General features: G+C 43.4%; 1 protein-coding gene across 2 annotated transcripts; it reads left to right on the top strand.

Moving 5' to 3' along the window:
• On the top strand, positions 1 to 27745 carry LOC121277139 (5,6-dihydroxyindole-2-carboxylic acid oxidase-like). 2 transcript variants are annotated; one of them, XM_041186203.1, is made up of 6 exons: positions 1 to 841; positions 6430 to 6634; positions 9943 to 10110; positions 21635 to 21814; positions 26125 to 26271; positions 27214 to 27745. In XM_041186203.1, the coding sequence occupies exons 1-6, from the start codon at positions 275 to 277 to the stop codon at positions 27432 to 27434; spliced, it is 1488 nt and encodes a 495-aa protein (XP_041042137.1). In that variant the 5' UTR covers positions 1 to 274; the 3' UTR covers positions 27435 to 27745. The 2 variants fall into 2 exon arrangements, with proteins under 2 accessions (XP_041042137.1, XP_041042136.1); XM_041186202.1 differs by having other exon boundaries at positions 2 to 961.

Below are 27745 nucleotides of genomic sequence, written 5' to 3'. Positions count from 1 at the left end.
AATGGAACGCTTTATACAGCAGCATTGCTCAAAAATCACTCAGCAACTTTCTGTTTCATCATTAACCTGAGCATATACTTTCAAAAAAAGAATTATCACGAGATGAACACCAGACTCTGCCATAGGGATAATTGGGTATTTAAGAGGATTCTGGAAAGGATTAGCTGCAAGCGCTACCAGTTCTGTGGGACGATTAATGAACCATTATTCATTCTCTTTATTAACCAGGATTAGTGAAGTTTAAAAAGTTAGAATAAAAGGTTTTTTTAAAAAGATGATTTCTGTGGAGCTGCTCACCTACTTGTTCAGTGTGGTCTGCATAGTGACAGTCCATGCCCAGTTCCCCAGGGAGTGTGTGCAGTTGGAGGTATTGCTGAGTGGGGAGTGCTGCCCTGCCCTCACCGCCGACCCCACCGATCGCTGCGGCTCCAGCCTGGCCCGGGGCACTTGCGCCGATATTCGGGCTGACCCGGCTCGGCACGGCCCGCAGTACCCGCACGATGGCTTGGATGACCGGGAGCGCTGGCCCCTCCGCTTCTTCAACCGCAGCTGCCGCTGCACCGCCAATTTCCACGGCCACAACTGCGGCAGCTGCCGCTTCGGCTGGAGCGGGGCCAACTGCCAACAGCCGGTCTTGGTGCAGCGGCGGGACGTGCACAGCCTGAGCCCCCGGGAGAGGCAGCGCCTGGTCCAGGCTCTGCACCTCGCCAAGCTCACCCCTCACCCCGAGCTGGTGGTGGCAACTCGCCACCTCTCCAACATCACCGGGCCCGACGGTCAGAGCCCGCAGTTCCAAAACATCTCCATTTACAACCTGTTCGTCTGGACTCACTACTACTCGGTGAGTAAGACCTACCTGGGAGGAGGGCGGACCTTCAGTGGCATCGACTTCTCTCATGAGGGGCCCGCTTTTCTCACCTGGCATCGCTACCACCTGTTGCAGCTAGAACGGGACATGCAGGTAAGGGCATCACCCTTCACCCACTGCAGAATGGCATGGGGGAGTTGGCAAGTTGAGCGTGTGATACAATCCTTCTAAACGCAAAAATGTGTTTCTCAGCACTAGTGTTCTGCTTTATGTTCTTTTTTAAAAGGTGTGTTAACTTCTAGAGGGGGTCCACTTTATCATTGGATCAGGGATCAGTGCATTTAAATAATGAAGCATTGGCACAGAGAAGTGATCAACCATCATGAATTGGCATAGTTATTGGCTTCTTTACAATAACAAATTGTACAAAATTGTAGTATCCAAAGGTGCTTCACGGGAGCATTGTAAACAAAAATTGACACTGAACCACATGAAGAACTATTAGGACAAATGCCAAAGGCTTGGTCAAAGGGGTAAGGTTTAAGGAATGTCTTAAACTGAGGAAAGCACAAATGAGAGGCAGAGTGGTGTAAGAGGCAATTCCAGAGCTTAGATCCTTAGCAATGAAAAGCGTAGGTATCAATGGTGGGGCAATTAACATCAGGGATACTTGAGGCCAAAATAGATGAGTGCAGATATCTGAGGGTTGTAGTGTTGGCAGAGAGTATAGGGTGAGGGAAGGGTGAGGAGATGGAGGGATTTGAAAGCAAGGTTGACAATTTTATAATTAAGGCTTTGCTTGACTGGGAGCTAGTGAAGGTCAGTGACACAAGATTGATAGATGATCATGACTTGGTGCCATTTAAGACATGGGTATAGAATTTTGGATGACTTCAAGTTTACAGGGGGTAGAATATGGGAGACCATCCAGAAGTGTGTTCACACAGTCAAACTAGAGCTAACAAAGGCATGAATGATGGCTTCAGCAGCAAATGAGCTAAGACAGAGGTGAATTTGGGCATTGTTACGCAGATGGAAATAGGTGGCCTTAGCGATGGTGCAAAAATATGGCTGGAAGCTCAACTTGGGGGGTGGGGTGGGTCAGGGGGGTGGGGGGGAGGGGGGAGGGGGGTGGGGGGGGGGGGATCAAGTATGACACCAAGATTGCCAGAAACTGCTTTAGTTTCAGACCATTGGCAAGGAGAGGAATGGTCTTGATAGCTAGGGAATGGAGCTAGGAGCAGGAACTGAAAACAGGCTTCAGCCTTCCCAATATTTAATTGGAGGAAATTTCTGCTCATTCAATGCTAGATACTTGCCAATTTGGCAACAGTGGTGTTGTCGAGGGAGGTGGTGAGAGATAGAGCTGGGTTTCATCAACATACATGTGAAAATTAAAACTGTGCTTCAGATGATGTTGCTGAGAGGGTCAAGCTTAGATCCTTGGGGTATAGTGTTCGGTTGATCTGTGTTTGATTATGTTAGTTTGTTCACCGATATATGTTCACTGTGCTTGATTGCTGAAGTCTGCGTGGAGCCTTTTGAGAGATAAAGTTATCAGAATCTTCCAGGGAAAGACCTGAGCTCTGGACATGTGTGGAGATATCTTGTAATTGAAGAGATTTTTTTGAAGCACTGAAAATAAATCTGTTGTAGATTTAGAACTAGAGTCAGCTCTGCATTTCTCTGAGGTAAATCAGATATATAAAATATACATCAAATTAGTGAATACATAACAAAATTGGCAACAAGGAAGTTTGAGAAAAGTTCAACTTTACCAGCTCCAGAACCATTTCTTTCATCACTGGAGGATCCTCCCATGCCGTGGGACCAATGGCCTTCAGGTTTCAACACCTACTTACTCACTACAGAGGTGGACAATTCGGATATAGCAGCGATCCGCAAGAAGGCAATACTCATACATTGTCTTGGAGCAGAAGGCCAGCGAGTATTCAAACAGCTTACAGAAGATACATCTATGTTCAATACTGCAATAACCACTCTCAAAAAAAATAATTTGGGCCAAAGAAAATTGTGATGGTCAAATGAGACACATTCCACCAGAGATGCCAGGAAAATAGTGAGCCCATAAAACAATGCATGTCAGCATTGTGGCAATTAGCTTCCATGTGTAAATTTGGCACACTAACCAATTAACTAATCCGTGACTAATTAATTGAAAAAAACTTCAATTCCACGAATTAGCGAATGTCTCCTCATGGAGGATGATGATTTAACTCTGGAAAAAGTCACAACTTTGGAAGTCCAAATCAAATCTGCCATGTTTGATTCAAAGAGGTTTCACAGCAATGCATCATTATGCTCAGTGTTGCAGACACGGCTTACCAAACCAGCTTAAGTGTAAAGGTTACGGACGAAGAAACCTTTTCAACATGTGCCTCATCACGGTCAGGTGCCTTCAAAATTCTGCCCAAATTGTGGAAATGCTCATCGGGTCACAACACCATGTCCAGCTCAAGGGAAAAGCGTAACTCATGTTTAACCATCTTGCAAAGGTGTACAGGCCGTAAAAGAAGGATACTTCATTGGTTCAACATTGGAGGAGTCTCTTCCTGAGATTTGGGTCAGGAAAGGCTAGCTATGTATACAGTGGATAAATTGTCTGGTCCAAATGGCTTGTATCACAGGTTGCTAAAGGAAGTGAGAGTGGAGATAGTGGAAGAGCTTGTCACAATCTCCCAATCTTCCCTCTATACTGAGGAGACACTGTAGAATTGAAGGATGGCAAATGTGAAACCCTTATTCAAAAAAAAGGTGTAAGAACATTACAGGCTGGTCAGTTTAACATCAGTAATGGATAAGGTTTTAGAAACAATAGTCAGGGTAAAAGTTAACAGGCACTTATTTGTAGAGGTTTTAGTTTATTAAGGAAAGCCAGCAATGATTTGTAAAAGGCAGATCATGCTTGACTAATCTAATTGAATTTTTTGAGGAAGTAACAGAAGATTGAAGGGAATGTGGTAGATGTTGTGCCTATATGGATTTTAAAAAAGCATTTGACAAAATACCACATAAAAGGCTGGTGATCAAAATAGAGGCTCGTGGAACAGCAAAGTCAGTATCAGCTTGGATTTTTAAAAAATGGCTTAAGGACAGAAAACAGCAACTGGTTGTTTTTCAGACTAGAGAATGGTAGCCAGTACTGTTCCAGATGCTTAAGTACTTAAGCCACTTGGATATTAGAGTACAGAGTATTTCAAAATTTACTGATGATACCAAACTTGGAGGTGTGACAGACAATGAGGATGATACCAATCAACTCTTACAAAACACAGGCTAGCAGAATGGGCAGAAGAATAGTAAATGGAATTTAATACAGAGAAGGGTGTGATGATGCATTTTGGCAGAAGGGATAGGGAGAGTCAATATAGACCTAATAGCACTGTTCTAAAGTGTGCAGGAACAGAAGGACCTGGGCATTCACGCACATAAATCTTAAGGTAACAGCATACATTGAAGAAGCAGTTATCTTGAGCTTCATAAATGGAGATACTCAGTACGAAAGCAGGGAAGTCGTGCTGAACCTTTGGAATGCTCTTTGAGGCCATAACTAGAGTATTGCATACAGTTCTCGTCACCTTAGAATATGATCTACCCTCACCCTTGAGAGGGTGCAGAGGGGATTTACCAGAATGGTCCCATGGATGGCAGATTTTAGCTAGAAGGTTAGGTTGGAAAATCTGGCCTTGTTCTCCTTGAAGCAAAGGAGATAAAGGGGAGATTTGATACCAGTGGATAAGATGAATGCAGTTTTAGATAAGATAGACAAGGAAAAGCTATTCTCATTAGTTGATGATACAAGGACTTGGGGACACGGATTTAAGGTTTTGGGCAAGCAATACAGCGGGGACGTGAAGAAAGGCTTTTTATGCATTGAGTTTTAATGACTTGGAACTCACTGCCCATGAGGTTGGTAAAAGCAGTGGGTTAGGAAAACTTTTTAGAAACAATAATACAGGACAAAATTAACAGCACCTTCCCTATTTGAGTTGGGTCCAAATAAATGGTTACAAAAATAAAATAGTATATGTTGTATCAATGAGAGCAGGTCACAGAATTGACTGGTTGTATTTTGGGAAGGAAGAAGGTGTTGGGGCTGGGAGGAAATCGAAATTGAAAGTGCAAATTGGACCACTGTTTTTGCTGTCTTGGCTTAATTGAGTCAATTAAGCAATTATAAATTGTATGGATGTCCAACAGAAATTGGACTTGCTGAGCCAAGCATGAATTCCCTGCTTTCGTACTGAATATCTCCATTTATGAAGCTCAAGATAACTGCTTCTTCAATGTACCCTGTTAGCTTAAGATCTATGTACGTGAATGCCCAGGTCCATCTGTTCCTGCACACTTTAGAACAGTGCTATTAAGTCTATATTGACTCTCCCTATTCCTTCTGCCAAAGTGCATCATCACACCCTTCTCTGTATTAAATTCCATTTACCATTCTTCTGCCTGTTCTGCTAGCCTATGTTTTGTAAGAGTTGATTGGTATCATCCTCATTGTAAACTCACTGGTAAACCTATACTAAAGCTGCCTGCTGATAACTTTTAAGGACTTCAAAATGAGTCTTTATTTCCCGATCAAAGTTTAGGTGAACACATTGTGAGGGCTTTTTGTCTGTTTTTTTGGTGTGAAGCCCTAATACGTTAGCACCTGTGGGGGTGACTTTTGTGTGACCGGAAATTGTAACCTTTAAGGCACAGAATGCACAAAGGTTGATACATTAGACTCAGCCTCAGAACAGGGACAAGTGCTATTGTAAAATTTAACAGGACACCAGATTAGTCTGGAGCAGAAGGTTACTAGGTTCGTATAGCTGAAGTGCTGTCATTTGCTCTGAGATGCTGGGACTTATAGAAGCCTGGGTGGGGTGATATGATAGCTCCTTGAAGCTCACAGTTGAGGCAAAGGAAAGCTGGGATTGTGCTGGTGATTGGATGCTTGGCTGAAGCCTTGTAAATGCAGTGGGACACCGTCTCAGGAGAAGAGGTTGAGCAGTTAGGTGTGCCTTCTAAGTTTGAATCCTGTTGCCTGACAGCTACTTGCAGGGAAAAGAGAAGCAGGAAGGCCTGTAGGCTAAATAGGAGCTGCTATTAAGGGAAATCAGAGGCCGGATCTTTGAAAGAGGAGCTGAAATCCTTTGTGAGGAAGACAGACTTTAAAGATTTTTTGTGACTCATTGACGTCTGGGTGGATTGCTGAGAAGATTTCTGAACAGGAATCTGTTCTAGTTGTCTGCCATTTAATGTGCTGTTGGTGGTGTATTTGACACAATTTGCCTGTTAATCCACGTTTGTCTCATGTTAATTCTGCATGTTAGAGTATAAGATAGAAAGTATTGACTGTTTGCTTTGTAAATTCATATGTATAATAATTCTTCTGTTTAAAACTGTGGAAAATGTGGCTTTATTCTCTCTGTGAGTAACCAGGATTCCTAATTTTGTCTACTTTAAAACAAAAGGTATTGGTCCCTCACTTGATCATAACAGAAATTGGGAGTTTTGTCTATGACCATAATAACATTTGAGGGTCTAGTCTGCGATTGTAATAACATCTATATCATGTTTACCAAATAACAACAGTTTTTCTTTTAATATAGGTAATGCTGCGGGACCCCACTTTTGCACTCCCATACTGGAATTTTGCCACTGGAAGGAATACCTGTGACATCTGCACTGATGATCTGATGGGAGCCAGAAGCAATTTTGACCCTATCCTCATAGGTTCTAACTCAATCTTTTCCCGGTGGCGAAACCTATGTGAAAATTTGGAAGACTATGATACCCTGGGAACTATTTGCAATGGTAACTGCTTTAAAAATACAATGAAGGCAAAATTGTATGAAATTAAACGTTAATATGTCTTCGTCTGATTAGAACCTAGATGACTTTGCCCTCTTTAAGGGGAACCCTTGAAATAAGTATTGGACCTGGAAAAACCGGATGGCCGTTTTCTCTTCCAACCTATTTAAGTTACAACTTGAATTTTTGGAGACCAGAAATCTATCCTCATGTCTTTCACTTAGAATCACAGAATGGTTACAGCATCAAAGGAGGCCATTCAGCTCATTGACTCTGTACCAGCTCTCTGCGAGAACAATTTCACAAGTCCCACTCCCCTGTAGCCCTTTTCTTTAATCTTCAGGTGCTTATCCAATTCTCTTTTGAAAGCCACAATTGAATCTGATACCACCACACTCAGTGCATTCCATATCCTAACCATTTACTGCATTTTTTTTAAAAAAAAAACTTTTCTTTATACGGCCATTGGTGCTTATATTAATCATCTTAAATTGATGTCCTCTAGTTCTGGACTCTTCCACCAATGGGCACGGTTTCTCTATCTTCTCTGTCATGATGTCTCACAATTTTGAACACCACTATCAACTGTCCTTTCAACCTTCCCTTATCTAAGGAGAACAATCCCAACTCCTTGAATATATTCACGCAACTGAAATTCCTAATCCCTAGAACCATTCTCATAAATCTTTTCTGCACCATCTCTTTAAAAACTTCACATGCTTCCTAAAGTGCAGTACCCAGAATGGAACATAATACTCCAGCTGAGGCCGAATCAGTCTCTCTGCTATTTCCATTCTCACTTCCCTCAGTATCCTCAGATGCATTAGATCCAGTCCTCATGACGTCTCAAGTAGACCTGACCTATCTAATACTACTTCTTTATCAATTTATATCATATCCAGTATCTTGGCTTCCTCCTCTTTCACTATGACTTGGGCAGCATCATCTTCCCTGGTAAAGACAAGATGCAAAGTGCTCACTTAATATCTCAGCCATGCTGTTTGTCCCTATGCACCAATCCCCTTTTAGGTTGCTAATTGGCCCCACTCATCCCTTTTACTATTTATATGCCTATTGTAGACTTTGAGGTTCCCCTTTTATGTTAGCTGTCAGTCTATTTGTACACCCTCCCTTTGTTTCTGTTTTTTTCACCTCCCCTCTGAACCTTCAATATTCAGCCTGGTTATCAATTGTATTATCCATCTGATATCTGTCATATTTCTGCTCTATTTTACTCTCTATCCCTTTTGTCATTTAGGGACCTTTGGGCATCCTACTTTGATTGTCCTATTTTTCCTCCTCATGGAAATATATCTCAACTGTGCCTGAACGATCTCCTCTTTAAAGGCAGCCCATTGTTGTATTATAGTTTTGACTGCCAAACTTTGATTCCAGTTTCCATTCTTAGCCCATGGAAGTTGGCACTTTCCCAATATATTAATTTAACTTTGGATTGCTTATTTTCCTCTTCGATAGCCAATATAAACCTTATGATACTATGATCACTGTCCTGTGGATGTTCCCGTACTAACACTTGACACACCTCTTTCCCCAGAACCAGACCCAGCAATACCTCCTGTCAGAAACATACTGATGTAAATAATTTTCCTGAACACACTTTGGAAGCTCTGCCCTTCACACTATTACTATCTCTATCGATATTCGGATAATTAGTGTCCTCATTATAACTATAATTTTTGTACCTCTGTAATTTCCTTGCAACTTTGTTCTGCTGGGTCTTTCCTATTAATTATTGTCCTATAGAAAACACCGAGCAATGTAATTACATCTCTATTGTCCCTTAGCTCTAACTAGATAGATTCTGTCCTTGACCCCACTATGATATCCCCTCTCCCTAGCACTGTAATCTTCTATTCTATCAACATTGCTATCCCTCCTCCTTTCTTTCCTTCCCTGAACACCTGGGTCTGAATGTTTCTTTTGGTGCAGAGGCACGTATCAGCACACAAATGGCCACACTTGATTATATTTGGAGGAAATCCGATTTTCCTCTGCATTACCAACCTCATGCAGTTTTCCTCTAGCCTTTTTTCAGGTCAGGAATGCTTAGTGTGCAAAATACATAACCACCCCTGCTGAGGTTGGGTTCCCCATTTTAAATCAGGGACAAAAATTGGATTTTCTCCCGTGTACCATTTTCACCTGGTGGTCTGGGGTTTGGAAGTACAGTAAAAGCATGCCAGGTTTCAGTTCGTGAGGAAAATGGAAATCCTGCTGCGATGTTGGAAACAAAGTGTAAAACATTCTAACATCTTCAAACGTCACTATCAGGTAATATATTTTAATGCAGTGATTCATCATATGGATCCGTTCTGCAAATGCAAGTTGACCCTTGCATTGACCACCATTGTATAATTGTTCACATACACTTGGTACTTTTCGAAAGGTGGTGTATCAAAAATGTAAAAAGAAAAGGTCCTGTTCTGTGCACCCTGATACTTCTCTCTGATATTATTTCCTGGTTCCCACACCCCTGCCAAGTTAGTTTAAACTGTCCAGCAGCACTAGCAAAACACCTTGCAAGGATCTCTGTTCAAATGCAAGCTGTCCGGTTTGTACAGGTTCCGTCTCCTGCAGAGATGGTCCCAATGTCACAAGAACCTAAAGCCTTCCTCCTGCATCATCCTTCCAGACATGTTGTATATTTTAATCTCTCATTTGTTTTATTTATAATTTGGCTCCTAGTCTGACAATGCTTCAATTTTAAAATCATCATCCTTGTTTTAAAATTTCTCCATTGCCTTGTCCCTCCCTATCTCTGTAACCTCCTCCTGCTCTAGAGACATTTGAGATCTCTGCTGGCCTCTAATTCCGGCCTCGCGCACATTTCCGATTCAGTCATTCCACCATTGTCGGCCAAGTTTTCAGCTGCCTTGGCCTTAAGTTCCGGAATTCCCTTCCAAAAATCCTACACCTCTTTACCACTTTTTCTCCTCTTCCAGTGTGTACCTTAAAATCTACCTCTTTGACCAAATTCTTAGTCCTTTTGTGCTGCTATCTCCTTCTGTGGTTCAGTATCAAAAATGTTTTTGTTGATTCTGCTCTTAAGTGCCTTGGGACATTTTGTTACATTAAAGGTGAAATATAAATTAAAATTGTTATTTTAAATGATCTCTCCATGCTTTGCAATATTTGATCAAAATGGGTGGGGTAAACTGCAAGTATTGGTATAGGTCTTGGCAAGGTGCCAAACCCATGATTTACAATCCTCCCTTTGTTTGGAAATTATACTTCCTTGCTGCAATGATTGGGAACCTGCCCTAACTTCTCCGTACTATTAATGTTTCCAGACACTGAAGGTGGTCCTATCCGCCGGAATCCAGGTGGGAATTTTGCAAGACCGATGGTGCAGCGTCTCCCTGACGCCCAGGATGTAGCAAAATGTTTAGATGTATCTGCTTATGACACGCCACCCTTCTACTCCAATTCAGCAGACAGTTTCCGCAACACAGTGGAAGGCAAGTTTATTTAGAGTGTTTGGATATTCGTTAGTAAAATGTTTAAGGTGAAGTACTCTAAGCTTAATTTGTGGCTTTTACAGGAGCAATCTCAAACAATAAAACCCAATTTTAAGTAAGAAGCTGGGACAGCTGAGGCCCAGTCCCTGCACATGTGAGAGATGTGAGAGAACCTCATGTTTGTATGTGCTGGACAACCATCTGTGCAGGTGTGCCTAGAACTCAAGCTCAAAGTTTCTGACCATGAACGGCTGGTGTCTTTACAGGGTATTCAGAAGGCTGTAAGTTTCACTGATCATACATTCCAGGAGGTGGTCACCCCACAGCCATAGAGACTACAGGAGAGTAAGTGGGTGGCCATCTGACAGAATAAGAAGAGGCAGACGGTGTAGGGATTCACCAGGCATGTGGCACTCAGAAATTGGTTTGCAGTGAGGACAACAACACCTCAAAGGCCTGCGGTCCAGAGCATGCATCAAGGGACAAATGACTGCAAAAGGGGGCACACCAAGGTACATTAATGCTGTAGTCATAGGGGATTTAAGGGGGTTTATAACTACTGATGTGAGGCTCACAGGGTGTGTTGCCTCTGTAGTGTCAGGGTAAAGGCTGTCACTGCGTGTGAACATTCTGCAGAGGGAAGGAGGGCAGGTAGATGTTAAAACCTATGTTGGAAGCAATGACATAGAAATGAAATGGATTGAGGTCCTGCATTCAGAGCTTCAGGAATTAGGGAGGAACTTATTTTTCGCTAACGAGGCAGAAAGGTTGGGTCAGGAAATTTCCCAACCTGGCAGACCTTCCTGTTTCAAAAAGCCCCACCCACTTTATTTTTGTTCCGGGGAGGTGGGGGTGAGATAGAGTCAGACCTGCTAACCCTGGAAGCAATTCAGAGGCAACTATGGTGTTGGGTGAGTGCAGAGGCGAACTGGTTAGAAGGTCTACCTCGGTTTTGTAGTATTTTGGCCCAGTTTCGTTAAAGGCTGTAAGACCCCCTATCCCTCATTCCCCACCCACCCTCAAGTCCTTTATGCCTCCTCTTACACCCATGCCCCCATACTCTTCATGTCCCCCCCCCACACTTCCCATGTCCCATCTCACCTCCATACCCCCATGCCTTCACTGTATCCCTTCATATTCTCCATTCCCCTTTCTTCCTCCTTGGCCATTCAGCCAGTATCCACTATGGGAAGACCTCAGGATCCAAGTGGGGATAAAAAGAAAATTCTAACAGAGATCTGACCCGCACATACACACATCTGGCAGTGAAAAAATAAATTCATTCATGAAACCATTCAAAAATATAAATCCCTTCAAGTGGGTCAATCTGTTGTAAAAATAAACAAACATCTCTTTCACTAACCACATTAAAGACAGCTAATCCTTTAATAACCCCTTTAAACTGTCAGTCAAAAAATCTATATAGCCCCCTGTTGAAATAAATGGTCTGGCCCTTTTGCAACTCATCCACACATTCAGAATAGGTTCAGCTGTCATAACAAACCTTGGGAAATGTAAACAACAATGGGCAGAATCATCCCAGATTTGCACTAAGTGCGGTAGTGGGCGGGTAAAATGATGTTTTACCATTGGCCGTGTTGGCAGGTTTTTTAGCCATAAAATCCCAAAGCTGCCACATTACTTATGCATTCCCAGGAAACATGCCATTTCCACGGCGGGCAGGCTTTCATTTGCCCACCATGCCATCACCTTGCCGCTTCATCATGCCAGGCACCATATTTAAAGTCCAGCCACGCGTACACATCTCAGTGCTTCCAGCCCACTGCAGGGAAGACATCCACAAAAGGCAAAAAGACTGCAGCTCCCAGGTTTAATGACCCTTCACTGGAATGCCTTTTCGACACCGTGGAGGCCTGCACTCCTGCTCTGGCTGTAGAACAGGCAGCAGCATCACCAATCCAGCATATCAATGCCAATGCTGCACAGAAGAGGTTGGCCATCCAATAGAGGATGAATGATCTCATCCAGGCAGCCATCTCATCACTCTAAACTCTCACACTCAAGCTCATCACACATTCACTGGCACAAAAACAGAAAATGCTGGAACAACTAAGCAGATCTAGTAGCATCTAGATTACTGATTAAAAACCTGTCAATCTCAGCCTTGAATATACTTATAAAACATATAAGATCCTGAGTTGATTTGATAAGTTATATGGGACAATGTTTCCACTTGTGGGAAAGACTAGAACCAGGGGACACAGTTTAAGAATAAGAGGTCTACCATTTAGGACTAAGATGAGGAGATTTTTTTTTCTCTCAACTTGTCGTTAGTATCTGGAATTATTTTCCTTAGAAAGCAATAGAAGCTGGATCATAGTCAAGGCAGAGTTCGACCGATTCTTGATACAAGGGAGTCAAGGTTATAGGGGACAGACAGCAAAGTGGAGTTGAGACCACAACCAGGTTAGCCATGGCCTTATTGAATGATGGAGCAGGCTCAAAGGGCTGAATGGCCTACTCCTACTTCTAAGTTCTTTGTTCCTATTAGGTAACAAAAACAAAAAATGTTGGAAAAACTCCACAGCATCTGTACAGAGAAAGACCAGGTTAACGTTTTGAGTCCTTATGACTTTTCGGAGCTAAAGAGAAGTAAAAATGTGGTGAAATTTATACTGTTTAAGGAGTGTGGAGCAGGTGAAGCTGGATAGAATGCCAGTGATGGATGGAGGCAAAGGAGAGATTTCCAAAGATGTCATAAACAAAAGGTCAAAGGGATGTTGATGGTGGTGGTACTGGCTAAAGGAGGTGCCGATGGTGACATTAAAGATAGAAAGCAGAATGTAACAATAGCCGGACAAGGATAATCACTCTGAAAAGAACAACATGAGCAAATGACATATGGCCCTAGTGCGGTGGGGTAGGGGGAGAGGACAGTGGTGGGGACAAAAAGATCAAAAATAGGGTAAAAGGTGGGGATTAAACCAATGAATAAAATTGAAAATAAATAAAACCAATAATAAAAATAAGTGGAAAAAATTTAAAAATAAAAATTGAAAAAAGGGAATAAAAAAGGGGTGAGGATGGAGGAGAGAGTTCATGGTCTGAAGTTGTTGAACTCTATATTAAGCCCGGAAGGCTGTAAAGTGCTAATCAGAAAATGAGGTGCTGTTCCTCCAGTTTGCGTTGAGCGTCACTGAAACATTGCAGCAGGCCAAGAACAGACATGTGGGCATGAGAGCAGGATGGTGTGTTGAAATGGCAAGTGACAGGAAGGTCTGGATCATGCTTATGGACAGACCGAAGATGCGCCGCAAAGCATCACCCAGTCTGCATTTGGTGTCTCCAATGTAGAGAAGACTGCGTTGGAAGCAGCGAAAGCAGTAGACTAAATTGAGGGAAGTGCAAGTCTTGAAAGGAGTATTTGGGCCCTTGGATGGTGAGGAGGGAGGAGGTAAAGGGGCAGGTGTTGCACCTTCTGCGATTGCTAGGAAGGTGCCTTGGGAGGGAATTGAGGTTGGAGGTGATGGAGGAGTAGACCAGGGTGTTCAGGAGGGAACAGCCCCTATGGATTGCTGACAGTTGGGGGGGAGGTGAAGGGAAGATGTGTTTGGTGGTGGCATCATATTGGAGTTGGCGGAAATGGTGCAGGATGATCCTTTGAATGCGGAGGCTGGTGGGGTGAAAAGTGAAGACAAGGGGGACCTGATCACGGTGCTGGGAGGGAGAGGAAGGTGTGAGGGCAGAGAGTTTTTAGCAATGATCTGGGATAGTGTCAATGGCCTGACCTATCCATATTGTTCAGCAACTCAGTGGATAATACAATGGAACAAGTCCCAGCTTACAATACAGTGATGGGCCAAATACCATAAATGAACAGGATATGATCAGATTTATAAACTAGCTAACATCTTCTAATAATAAACAACGAGTACACTATTAATTAGTTTGGCATGAATCACAAAAACCAAGTACTAAAAATAATTATATAAAGTGGCAGCGGAAGATGGGTCGGACGCAATTGAAGACGCTGTCAACCGCTGTGGGTGGGAAACCGCAGTTAAGGAAGAAGGAAGACATGTCACAAGCACCGTTTTGGAATGTGGTGTCCTTGGAACAGATATGACAGAGGCAAAGGAACTAAGAGAATAGGATGGAGTCCTTACAGAAAGCGGGGTGTGAGGAGCTGTCGTCGAGGTAGATGTGGGAGTCGGTGGGCTTGTAATGAATATTGGTGGACCAGAAATTGAGACAGAGAGGTCATGGAAGGGATGGGAGGTGTCAGAGATGGACCATGTGAAGGTGATGGAGGGGTGGAAATTGGAAGCAAAATTGATCAATTTTTCCAAGTCCAGATGAGAGCATGAAGCAGCACCAAAACAGCTGTCAATGTACTGAAAAAAAGAGTTGTGGGAGGGGGCCTGAGTAGGACTGGAACAAGGAATTTTCTACATACCCCATAAAGAAACAGGCATAACTGGGACCCATGTGTGTACCCATAGCCACACTTTTTATTTGGAGGAAGTGAGACAAGTTTAAGTGAGAAAACAAGTTCAGCCAGATGGAGGAAAGTGCTGGCAGATGGGCCTCTCTTCAAGGAAGAAGCAGAGAGTCCTCAGACTATCCTGGTGAAGGATAGAGGTGTAGACAGATTGGATATCCATGGTGAAGAGGGGGAGAGGAAGGTGTGAGGGCAGAGGCGCGGGGGATGGGTTGGACACGGTTGAGGGCCCTGTCAAACACCGTGGGTGAGACTCTCTCCTCCATCCTCACCCCTATTTTTTATCCCCTTATTTCAATATTCATTTTTATTATTTTCTTTTTTTATTTTCATTTTTGTTCATTGTTTTATCCCCCCTTTTAGCCTATTTTCAACCTTTTTACTCACCACCGTCCCCTCCCCCTTACCAACTCCCACAAAGGCCATCTGTCACTTGATCATGTTGTTCTTTCCAGAGTGCTTACCCTGGTCTGGCCATTATCACATTCTGCTTTCTACTGTTAATGTCACCATCAGCACCTCCTTAGCCAGTTCCACTACCATTAACACCCCTTTGACCTTTTGTTTATGACATCTTTGGCAATCTCTCCTTTGCCTCCACCTATCGCTGACCTTCTATCCAGCTTCAATTGCTCCACCACCGCCCCCCACCCTTAAACAGTATAAATTTCACCACATTTTTATATCTCTCTAGCTCTGAAGAAGAGTCATACAGATTCAAAACGTTAACTCTATCTTTCTCTCCACAGATGCTGTCAGACCTGCTGAGTTTTTCCAGCGTTTTTTGTTTTTTTTTTTCAGATTTCCAGCATCCACATTATTTTGCCTTTATCTTCCTATTTGGTAATTTAGTTAACAGCCTAACAGTGTGTGATCAGTGTAGTGTTTGAAAGGGAGAAACACAAAATAGCTACTAAGATTCTAGGCTTAGGTAAAGTTTACTTGACAGTGTGATGAGGTAGAGGATGTCCACAGTAAACTGAGCAAGTCTGTTATTGGGCAAACTGACAGAGGGCCAGAGAGAGGTGTTTGAAAAAGAATATAAGGTGAACCATTTATACTACAAAGGTGCAAAAGCTCTATTTTCCAAAAAAAAAAAGCCACGGACAACTAAAGAGGTAAGAGACAATATAAAACAGAACATACAAAAATGCAAAAACTAGCACAGATAGCAAGTCGGAAAGATGCAGAAAACAACAACGGATGGCAAAACAGATAATAGCTAAAACAAAGCGAGTATATTGAGAAAAAAAAACTTGCAAGGAATATCAAAATCAATACATAAATATTTTGCAATTATATTAGGGAAAGAATGGTGATCAGGGACAATGTGAGCCCCTTAAACTGATAATTGTGATATTGTGAATGAAAGTATGGAAATGGTGGATATGTTGAATAATTATTTTGCATCACTTTAATTAGAGGAAGAACTCAGCATGCAAAGATCCCAAGGAATCTAATAATAAATCAGGCACAGGGACTCACCAAAATTAATTCAATGAAAATAATGGTCGTGAAGACAATATTGGCACTGAAGAGTGACAACTCCTCAGGGCCAGATGGTTTCCATTTCAGGGTTTAAAGAAACTAGGTAAAATCATTGCAGATATCCAAATTATAATTTTCCAAAATTCTCTTAATTCGGGAACTGTACCTTAGAATGAAACATTGGCATGCCCTTCCACTATTTAAGAAAGCTAATGGAGAGACACCAGGACATTATGGAGCAGTTGGCCAAACATCTGGTAAATTAGCCGACTCTATAATTAAGGATTGAGATGTGATTGAAAATCTTGAAAATGAGCAGAGAGCCAAAAAAGGTAGGTCATGTCTAATGAGACTGATGGAAGTTTTTGATGGATTTGCTGAAAACATTTGCTGAAGTCTTTCCTGAGAGACTGTTAGCTAAAGTTGAAGCCCATGGAATTGGAGGCAACTTATTGACCTTATTAGGAAATTGGCTGATCAAAAAGAGACAGACAATAGGGATAATGGTTGACTCTCTAATTAGCAGAATGCAACTAATGGTGTTCTATAAGGACCTGTTTTGGGGCCTAAACTATTCACTCTATTAATAACTGAGAAAGTGAGATGGAAAGACACATATCCAAACTTGGAAGATAACAAAGCACTGAAAGCAGTGTAGATGAAAAGACGCAAATTACAAGGGAATATTGATTGATTAAGTGAATGACCCAAACTGTGGCAAAGGGATGAAAGCTTAATGGGTAATTTAAATTTTCGTGGTATTAGGAGGAACAGATAGGACAAATAGAGAAGCTACTTCTGTTGGTTAGGGAGTATAGGATCTGGGCCAAAGGGCGGAATCGTCCCAGATTTGTGAAAAAGGATGCTTTACCTGCCGTCCACAGTGGTGGGTTTTCGCGCCGTATCATCCCTTTCCCGGTGCATCCACCTCATTAATACTACACTCCCGGGAAACATACCAGATTTCTGGTGGGGCGGCCTCTGATTTGCCCACCCCATGGTCACCTCAGGCCTTCAGTAATTGGAGCTCCATATTTAAATGGTGCCTTTCCTCAGGGCTGGCACTCGCTTTGGAAGCTGCTAGAAAATCATGGTTGCTCAAGGGAGAAAACATGCTGCCCCCAATGTTAGGGACGCTTCCCTCGAGCAACCCTACTGGACGCTGTGGAGAGCTGCCGTGAAGTCATCCACCCCCGCTCTGGGCAAAGACCAGCAAGCAAGGTCACCAATCCAGCACCAACGCCCTGCAAAAGAGGACAGCCACCCAGTACTGAAAGAGGATGAATGATCTCCTCTGCTCTGGCAAGGTAAATCACTCTTCTCATCACTCTCAACTCACACACTTTCAAACCCATCACACATACACAGGAACCCCTCTCACTGCCAGTTCAAGGGACATCACCATTCACTCTCTTGCACACACGTTCATCTGCCCTGCAGATCATATCCTCATCCAGTCCATGGCACCACTCACCACCCACACGTGCCAGGTATCCTTCTCATCTGGCCTGGCAGGCACCCTGCCCACATTCTCTCCATCTGTATTCATGCAGGACAAGCTGGCACACAATAAAAGGGAGAGGTTGCAGACTGGTGGAGAAATGCCCGATATCAAGGTCCTCATAGACTTTGAAAATCCAGCTGGCCGGTGACAATCTGGACCACTCCTGTGCTGATGGCGAGGTGGAGAGTGCTCAACCAAGTGAGGATGCAGCAGTGCAACATCCACCATGCTGTGAGTGAGTTCCCCTATTCCGCAGTCCTTTGCCATGCACTAATTATCTCTCCTCGCTTTCACAGCCACATCTGAGAAGCAGCCGAGGAGGTCCACAAGCCAGGTCCTCGACTTGAGCCCTGAAGACACCTCAGAAAAAGAATCTGATGACACCATAATTGAAGTCCCGTCCCAGCGCTCACCTACACAGAGATACACACCTCGGTGGGACTTAGTTCTAGAATAGCCACGGGGTCACAATCTGTTGAGCATATCACACTGTCTGATCCAAAGCAGGCATGGACTTCCCAGGTCTATCCACCCAGGTGACTCCGGGAGCGTCCAGCCCAACCAAAGGCCCTCTTCCCATGACCCCGTCACCTCCAGCTCCACAGGCCGAGGAGGGTGCCACTGCCACACAGCAGGACCCTGAAAGCAGGCCGGGGCCTAGCCTAGATCTGGGTATTAATCACTTGTACATAATGTTCACTATTATAAATAAACTCCCAAGAATGTCTCCTTGCCTATGGCTCCTTGTTATGATGAGCAGTGTTCATGTCACTAGATGTGAAACCTTGGTTCCTGCACAAAATAAAGGCAGGTTTCTCAGTCCAGGGCCCCCTCCCTGTGCAGTGTGTAACCTTCAGACCAAAGTGATGGTCTGGCTTCACACACCCTGGCCACATTAATGATCCCTCACCTCGATGGTGCTTGTCATTGCTACCAGAATGTCATGGGGAGGCATCACAGAGTTCCATCATTCTCTGTGCTCATGGCTGTGTCTCCATGATATGACCCTGATCACAAAGCGCAAGCGAGCTTCCCTAAGCCAGATGGGAGTCAGACATTCACAGAGGACATCTATGGAGTGTCCTCACTGCATGTTGTCATCATCATCCTGGAATCTAGCAACTATTACTGTGTCTCCATGACATGAGGCTGAGCACTCAGAGTATATGCCTTGCCATCATCCACACATAATGGTCAGATGAAAGGTGAGGATATCAGGACTGTCCTCACTGCATCTCATTATCATCCTCCATGAATCCTGTGGCTATGAGGGCCTCCAAAGTGCTCCTGCCTCACCTGGTCTGTGCAATAGCCTCATTACCAGCACCCTCGCTTTCGAGGACCTGATCACCGTCATCCCCTTCAGCATCCTCCTCATCGGAGGTGACGTACAGCTCTTCCATCTCCTCAGCTAGGTTCTGCGCCGCCCCCATTGGCATGCAGCAAGTGATGATGTGCGGCACACTCGGTGGAATGTACTTCAGTGTTCCACCACACCTGTCAAGGCACTTGAATCTCATTTTAAAAATGCCTATCATTTGCTCCACCAAAGTCTGGGTCGCAGCATGAGCCTCGTTATACCATTGCTCTGCTGCAGTTTGAGGCCGCTGCACGGGCGTCAACAGCTATGTCCTCTGTGGGTAGCCCTGCAGCCTCTCCGAACCTTGGAAGATGCCAGGGTCTGAGACCTGCTAAGGATGTAGAAATCATGGACGCTCCCTGAGGATCATACGCAGACCTGCAGGATGCATCTGTGGTGGTCACACACAGCTGAACATTCAGCGAGTGGAAATCCTTGCAGTTGATGTGGTTGATTTCTTGTTGTCAAGGAGATCTAAGCACCACATGAGTGCAGCCGAACACACCCGGCACCTGTGGAAAACCTGAGATCTGCGCAAATCCCAGCGCTCTTGCATCCTGGCTTTCCTAATCCTGGGTGAAATGCACAAAGTTCTGTACCTTTGCGAAGATGGTGTCTGTGATTTCCTGGATGCACTTGTGTGTGGAGGCTTGCGAGATCCTGCACAGGTCACCTCTGGAGCCTTTGAAAGGAGCCACTAGCATTAAAATGGAGCGCTGCATTCACTTACCCAGCCACTGGCAGTGGATGCCCTCCATGTCCCAATGGTGCCAAGTCCTTCAGCAAGTGGCATATGTCTGACCAGTTCCCTAGATATGCACAGTCTTCAGCGACACTGATTCAGCGACATCTGTAGGAATGACAAGCACCATCTGTAGGCCCTGGTTCTAGCTAGGCACCTACGAGCAACAGCTCCCTGGATCTTCGGCCCCATGCACAGCAGGTCCTGCTGCCTTTTCATTGAGGGAGATGCTCCTCTCTCTGCTGAGCATCACCTCCGCATTATTATTATTATTATTCTCCTTCTCCTTCTTCTTCCTCCTCCTCCTCCTACGATGTAGACTACTAAATCACCAGGCTCCATGATGTTCTGCTCCTGCAGGACCAAAGAGAGGGACACATGGGTTAGCATATGTGACCTAAGAGCCTCTCTTGGTTAAGTCTGTAAGTCCCTTCACGCATACGGGAGAGTGCCAGATACCACTTGGATGCCCAGTGTGTAGTGTGCTCATTGGCTGACCGAAACCATCCCCCCACTCTCCCCCCTTCTCCACCTGACCGATTGGCTGCAGTTTTGGCCACTGGACTGCATGCTGTGGTCTCAGCTCAGACACAGGCATTCCCCTAACCCGCACAGCAAGGCTGCACTGTTAGCTTGAATCGTGGGTGATACTGGTCCAAACCTTAATAAAGACATTGCAAGGGGTTCTGAGTACTTCCACCAGTGACTGCACCATGGCCAGCTTTAGTAAGAGGATTGCACATCTTGCCCTGTCAGCCAATTACTCGGCTGTGCCCAAAAAAGTACGGTAATTTGCAGCCTGCGCCCGAAGGGGTGCAAGGTTCTGGAGCATTTGGTGGGACTTCTATTTTTACGTTGCTTGAATGGCCATAAAATCTTCAGAGGCCTGGCTTCAAGCATGTCAATGGAGCTGCAGCTGAACGGCCTCAGCTGTGCAAGAATGCTCACTTCTGACAAGCCTTACCAAGTGGTGGTCACTTCTCTCAAGTCATTTTCCCTCACCCACCAGCAACACCATCCCCTCCCCCCACCACCCACCCCCACCACCCCACCACCCCCCCACCCCGCGGCATGTGCTTGTGTATTTCTTTCAGTCTGTGCTGCCTTGCCCCCCAACCCCCAGCCTGACCCCTACTGGAGCCCTTGTCCTGGCACCGCACTGAAAGCCAGCCAGGTAAAAGCGAGCTGCCTGTGCGCCCCCCCCTCCCACCCCCACCACCCCCACAAATGGGCAGTGCCTCTTCCTTGATGTTCTACAGGCAATACTCACAAGCATTGTACAAGGTTGTGTTCACTACTCACCTCCGAGCTCAGCTCGCCAGGGGCATGCCTTCTGAAGGCAGTCGTGAAGCATGTCATTCTGAAGTCTTGTGGGTGGTAAAGTTCATATGGGGTGATGATTCCGGCGAGCATTGCTTATAATTAGATGCTAAGGTATTGAAATTACATTCCTGACACCCGACGGTGGGAATCACGGCTCGCCATTGACTGGTAGAGCGGACAATCGCAAACTGGTTTCACAACGGTGTAAAACCGATTTTTGGCCTTCTCACCATATCGCCCAGCATAACGCCCAATGCCAACAAGGCCAGAATATTCCAACCATAGTCTAAAAGTTAGAGCCAGATCTTTCATGAGTGAAATTAAGAAGCAGTTCTACACGTAAAGGCTGGTAAACGTTTGTAACTCTCTTCCACAATTAAAAAATGCTGCAGATAAATGGTAAATTGTAAATCTGAGAGTGATATATTTTAGTTCCTTCAAGGTATGAAAGGATATGGGGTGAAGGTATGTAAATAGAGTTAGGTCACTGTTCAGCCATGCTGTCAGTGCATAGGGGAATGGGCTCAAGGGGTTAAATAGCATACTCAAATACCAGGTCTCTTGTGCTAGGTTAGAATGATCTGAAATGTATTGCCTTGCTAACCCTTTTTCTTTACTATGAATTGTTTGTGGTCCGTCTTCTAGGTTATAATGATCCTTCAGGAAGGTATGATCCAACAGTTCGCAGTTTACATAATCTGGCACATTTATTTCTGAACGGCACTGGCGGACAAACCCACTTGTCCCCAAATGACCCTATCTTTGTTTTATTGCACACATTTACTGATGCAATATTTGATGAGTGGTTGAAGAGGAGTAAGGCAGGTAATGTAACACAATCTAATTTCAATTACTGTTGCTGTACTTTATTAAATCTTTCTGTGCAGATTTCAAGTTGTTCTTAGATCTAATTATGAGCATATATTTCAACATATGCCTGATATCCATGGAATTGCAATGTTACATTTTGTGATAGTTGTTTGCTGGTCAGCACAATTTTTTTACATTCATTTATGAGATGTGAGATCACTGGCAAGGTCAGCATTTATTGCCCATCCCTAATTAACCTTGAGAAAGTGGTGGTGAGCTGCCGTCTTGAACTGATGCAGCCCACCTGGTGTAAGCACACCTATAGTACTGTTAAGGAGGGTGTTCTAGGATATTGACTCAGCAACAGTGACAGAATGATGATACAATTCCAAGTCAGGTTGATCTATCCATATAATCTATCCTTGTAACTGAAGTTTCTCATCCCTGGAACCATTCTCGTAAATCTTTTGTGTGCCCTCTCCAATGCCTTCACATTCCTCAGTATCCCTGGATACATCAAGTCCAGTCCTGTTGACTTATCAACTTTACGTACAGCCAGCCTTTCTAGTATCTCCTTTCTTATCAATTTTTAGCCCATCCAGCATCTCAACTACCTCCTCTTTCACTACAAGGTAGCTTCTTCCTTGGTAAAGACAGATGCAAAGTACTCCTTTAGTACCTCATCCATACCCTCTACCTCTATGTGTAAATCCCCTTTTTGGTCCCTAAATGGCCCTGCTGCTCCTTTTACCATCCTTTTACTGCTTCCATGCCTACAGAAGATTTGGATTTCCATATTATGTTAGCTGCCACTCTCTCCTCATACTTTCTCTTTGCTGCACTTATTACTTTTTTGACTTCTCTTCTGTACTTTCTATATTCAGCCAAGTTCTCATTTACGTTATCAATCTGACATCTGTTATATGCACAATTTTTCTGATTCATCTTACTTCATCCAGAGAATTCTGGCTTTATTTGTCCCAGCTTTCCCCCTCGTGCAAATCTACCTCAATTTACCTGAGCTATCTCCTCTCTAAGTTACAGTTGCAGTTTTGCCTGCCAATCTTTTATTCCATTACCAGAGCCAGACGTGTTCTCACTGCATTTAAATTGCATCCCACTCCCTGCTGATTAATTACTTTTACTCTGGATTGCTCTCTGTTCTTTTTCGTAGTAAACCGTACTATGATCACTGTCCCCTAAATTCACCACCACCCTCCCCCCGCAACAACACTTGACCCACTTGCCCCACCTCATTCATCAGAATTAGGTCCAACAATGCTTCCTTCCTCATTGGACTTGAGGCATATTACTGTAGAGAATTCTCCCAAACACATCCCAGAAACTCTTTTCTGTCTCTACCCATTACACTATTACTATTCCAATCTATATTAGGATAATTAAAACCTCTATTATAACAACTCTAGTTTTTGCACCTCTCTGTAATTTTCTTGCAAATTTGTCCCTCTGTCTTTCCTAATAGTTGAAACCCAAAGATTACATGTGGTAGTATAATGACATCTCTATTATTTCTTAGCTTTAAGCAAATAGATTTTGTCCTTGACCCTCTAGGACATTCTGTTTCTCTAGCGCTGTAATGATATCCTTAATCAACATTACCACCCACATTACTTTCTTCTTTCTTTCCCTATCTTTCATAAACACCTTGTGGCCAGAAATATTTACTACCCAGTCTTGTCCTTTTTGGAGCCAGGTCTCAGTTGTCATATTCCCATATGGCTACCTGCACCTGAAACTTACCAACCTTATTAAACACCGTGTGTTTGCATTCATGTATAATAAACCAAGTTTAGGTCTCATTGCATTTCCTTTCACTGACCCCACCTTGTTCCTTATTATTAGTTACTCTTGCTCTCAGTCTCTCCTAATTTTTTTGTGCACCTTGATCTTCATCTCTAGTGTTACCTCCTTATTCTCATCCACCTGCCAGATGTTTAAACCTTCCCCTCTAGCATGAGCAAAGACATTGGTCCCAACTCTGTTAAGATGGAATCCATCTAACCTGTACAGGTTCCATCTCCCCCAAAACCCAACCCAGTGTCCCAGAAATCTAAAGCCCTCCTTCCTGTGCTATCCCTCCAGTCTTGCATTCATCTGTTCTATCCTTCTATTTCCTATACATTGTAAGGGCTCGTAGCCTTTGCTATATCCAGTGCCTTCAGCTGTTTCTTGTTGTCACATCAAATGGACAGAATTAGCTGAAGACTGACATCTGTGATGCTGAGGACCCCAGAAAGAGGCTGAGATGTGTCATCAACTCAGCCCTTCTTGCTGAAGATGGTTGCAAAAGCTTCAACCTTGTCTTTGCATTGAGGTTTTGGACTCCACCATCATTGAGAATGGGAATATTTTTGAAACCTCTTCCTTAAGTTGGTTACAGTCATAGGGGCATTATAGCACAGCAGGAATCCATTTGGACCATCAAGTCTATGCCAGGTCTCTCTAGAACAATGCAATCAGTCCCATTGCCCCGCTCTGTCCCTGTAGCCCGACAAGTTTATTTCCCTTAAGTGCCTATCCAATTTCCTTTTGAAATCATTTTTCAGCTCTGCTTCCACCAACCCTGTGCAGCAATTTCTAGGTCATTACCACTCGCTGTGTTCTTCCTCACATCCCCCCATATCTTTTGCCAAAACCATAAATTGTTGACTCCTAGCCCTTGTAACGTCAGCTAATGGGAAAGGATTTTCTTTATCCAAACTTGTCATACTCTTGTACACCTCTATAAAATTTCCCCTCAACCTCCTTTACCCCAAGGAGAATAATTCCAGCTTTTCCAAGGTAACCTTGTGTTAAGTTCCCTCATCCTTTGATCCATTCTAGTAAACCTCATCCTCACCCTCAAGGACCTTAAAATGTGATGACCAGAACTACGTGCAACACTCTAGTTGTAACTCTTTCGAGTACAAACACGTTTCCATCTGTTCCTATTCAGATGAAGTTACAATGTTTCATAGTTTTGCTATTGTGAGATTTGAACTCTTGATCTTGGGGTTACAAGCCCAGTACCATAACCACTTGGCTATTTAGGCCAAGCCAACACTCTAGTTGTAGCCTAACTAAAGATTTGTAAAGGTTAATTGTCTACCACCATTCATAAATGTGTCAGGACTGCAGAGCTTTGATGTGATCCATTGGTTGTGGGATCACTTAGATCTGTCTATAGCATGCTGTTCCCTCTGTTTATCATGCGTGTAGTCCTGTGTTGCTTCACTGGGTTGGCATCATTTGTTATAGGTGCCCTTAGTGCTGTTCCTGGCATGCTTTCCTACACTCATTGAACCAAAGTTGATCCCCTGACTTGCTGGTAATGGTAGAGTGAGGGATATGCCAGACCAAGACATTTTGCATTGTGATTGAATACAATTCTGCTGCTGCTGATGGTTACAGCATTTCATGGGTACCCTGTGAGATTGCCCATCTGCAATTCTGCCCCATGGTGATAGTGCCACACAATATGATGGAGGGTGTCCTCAGTACGCAGACTGGTTCATTTTCATGCCTTGCTTAACCAGAACACAACACCCTTTCCTTTAGTCATGCTCTGGTTTCCTCTGCTCAAGCATTCTGCATGTCATTTTATTTATTTTCCTGTGGTTACATTATGTTTTCCTTCTCTTTGTCCAGTTCTTTTTTAAATGTTGTTCCTCTATAATAATCTTCCATTTAATCATTGCCCTGGGGAATGACCACCGTTCCCCCGCACCCCCCAAGCTTTTGTTTTAGTGCTGTTTAGTGCAATACATGGGCATACTCCTCTCTGAAAAGGACAGGGCTCTGTGTGTGAATATATGCAGCTTCTAACACTTGCAAGTGAGCCAAACTGGGGTCATTGCCTAGGGCAATGTCTTGAACAATCAGTCGACCTGTCTGGTTTGAATTGAAACAAAAGCTTGACAGTTAACTGTTCCCTGGTGCATTCTCTATGGCAACACCTCTACCAATCAGAATCCACTTGCCGACCAATCAGCATTCTCTGCTCATGCAGTATAAATTGTTGTTCCCTTTACAATTTGTATTCTTGTGACGCTGTCCTGGTGAGTGCAAGATGAAAAGCTTTGACAGCATGTCTCTTTTTTTCAGCAATATTCAAATCTTCCATTAATGAGAAAGAGCTCACCCCCCAAAACATCTTGTTCCTTTCTTCACTTTTTGGGTTATTGCAACACTTTTTGTTTGAATTCCAGCATCTATACTATTTAGTTATTTTTTGGTAATACAATAAAATTGTGCTGTCCACTCTACCTAGTTTATGCCACCCTGTTGATAAAAATCGCTTCTATTCCTCCTCGTTTTTTTTCCAGATTTATCTGTCTTTCCGTTTGAAAATGCTCCCATAGGACATAATCGAGAGTACAGTATGGTTCCTTTTTGGCCTCCTGTTACCAATGCAGAAATGTTTGTGACAGCAGCTGAAAATCTTGGCTACACCTATGATGTTCAATGGCCAAGTAAGTTCACTATGCAACTATCAAAGGATCTACTTACTAAGGAGAAACAATCTTGAGCGTCTTTTTTTTTAAATGTCTAATTTGTGCAGCTTTTATCCAGGCCTAAGCTAATTTTAAAAAAAGGAACTGAAGGTATGTTGCCTTTGCCTGGATAAGCATACTTGAAGATTTTGTCTCTTAAAAGCCACTATTCACTTCATAGTTCTAGCAATTAACAGTTTAATGCCTCTATATTAGTTTGCTGTAGAAACAAAAAATGTACCAAATCCCCAATACAACTAATATAGGTTCATGGAATTCCATAATTGGTACCACTGTTTTAAGATGACCACCAGATCAGTGCACAGAAAATGGGGATAATGAGGAACCGTGCTCCTTATTCAAAGACAAAGCATATTTACAGTACATGTCAGAATTACTTTGCTAATCCATTTTCAGTATGTAATTGCTTTCAGCTAGTCATCAGCCTTTTTTTCACATCAGCTGTACTGCATATCATTCTAATGACCAGGCAACTTGTTCCCATCCCCAACTAATTGTGCAAATGTTCAACATTGATTCTGACTACTAAACATTCTTGTTTTGTTTGTTTGGAAAACAATTACTTTTTTACTCCCCAATGTCAATTTTCTAAGTTTTTATCTTCAAGGTTGATGACCAATGTTGAACAGGCCTGTATTAAACAGTTTGTATTCTCAGTAAAAAGCTTTTGAATTCCAGACTAATCATTACTTTTCTGTGAGACACCCATCAGAGCTTGTTAAATGATCAAAACTACCAGCTGATGTAACCTTTAGTATATATTTTAGCATGTCAAATTACAATACCGGGAGAGAGAGGAGGAGAGAGATTGTGCATCATCATGGACATGTATACATCCTGCTGAATATCTGTTCAATTTGGACTGGATGAAATATTTTTAACTTTACCTATCCTCTACAGATCAGCCACTCTCGTTGTTGGAGATAATAGCGGTGGGGATTGTGGCTGCTCTAGTGTTGGTGGCTATTGTTTTCACTGTCTCTACATTAGCATTACGCAACAAAAGAAGACGCTTCGCTGCAAGTGAGCTGAATCAACCTCTCTTACAGACTCCGTATCAACAGTACTCAGATTATGATGTATCAACAGTACCCCAAAGAGCCCCACCTTCTGCTATCTGACTTTTTTTGTGCTTTCATACCGTACCGATCTGTTTCAAGAAAACAGACTGACTTCCTGTAACTGAGTTCAGTTCAAAGATCAATGTGAAGTAAACTGTAGAACTTCTAAACTCCAGGCCTGCTGTAGCAATAGATGAACAAAGCCACCTACAATGAAAATGGTTGCTTATGGCTTATTGGTAGTTAGGGCTTTCAGTAGGGTTTAAAATTTAGACGTATTGGTGATATTTTGTAGACCACAAAGTTAACTGTTCTGCTAAACTGTATCTTCAAAAAATTGTAACTTCAATAAACTTGTATTAATAATCTCA

Source organism: Carcharodon carcharias, chromosome 4, assembly GCF_017639515.1.
Source record: "Carcharodon carcharias isolate sCarCar2 chromosome 4, sCarCar2.pri, whole genome shotgun sequence".
NCBI lineage: Eukaryota > Metazoa > Chordata > Chondrichthyes > Lamniformes > Lamnidae > Carcharodon > Carcharodon carcharias.
The sequence above is the reverse complement of the archived record's forward strand: the minus strand, read 5'-3'. Positions and strand labels throughout refer to the sequence as shown.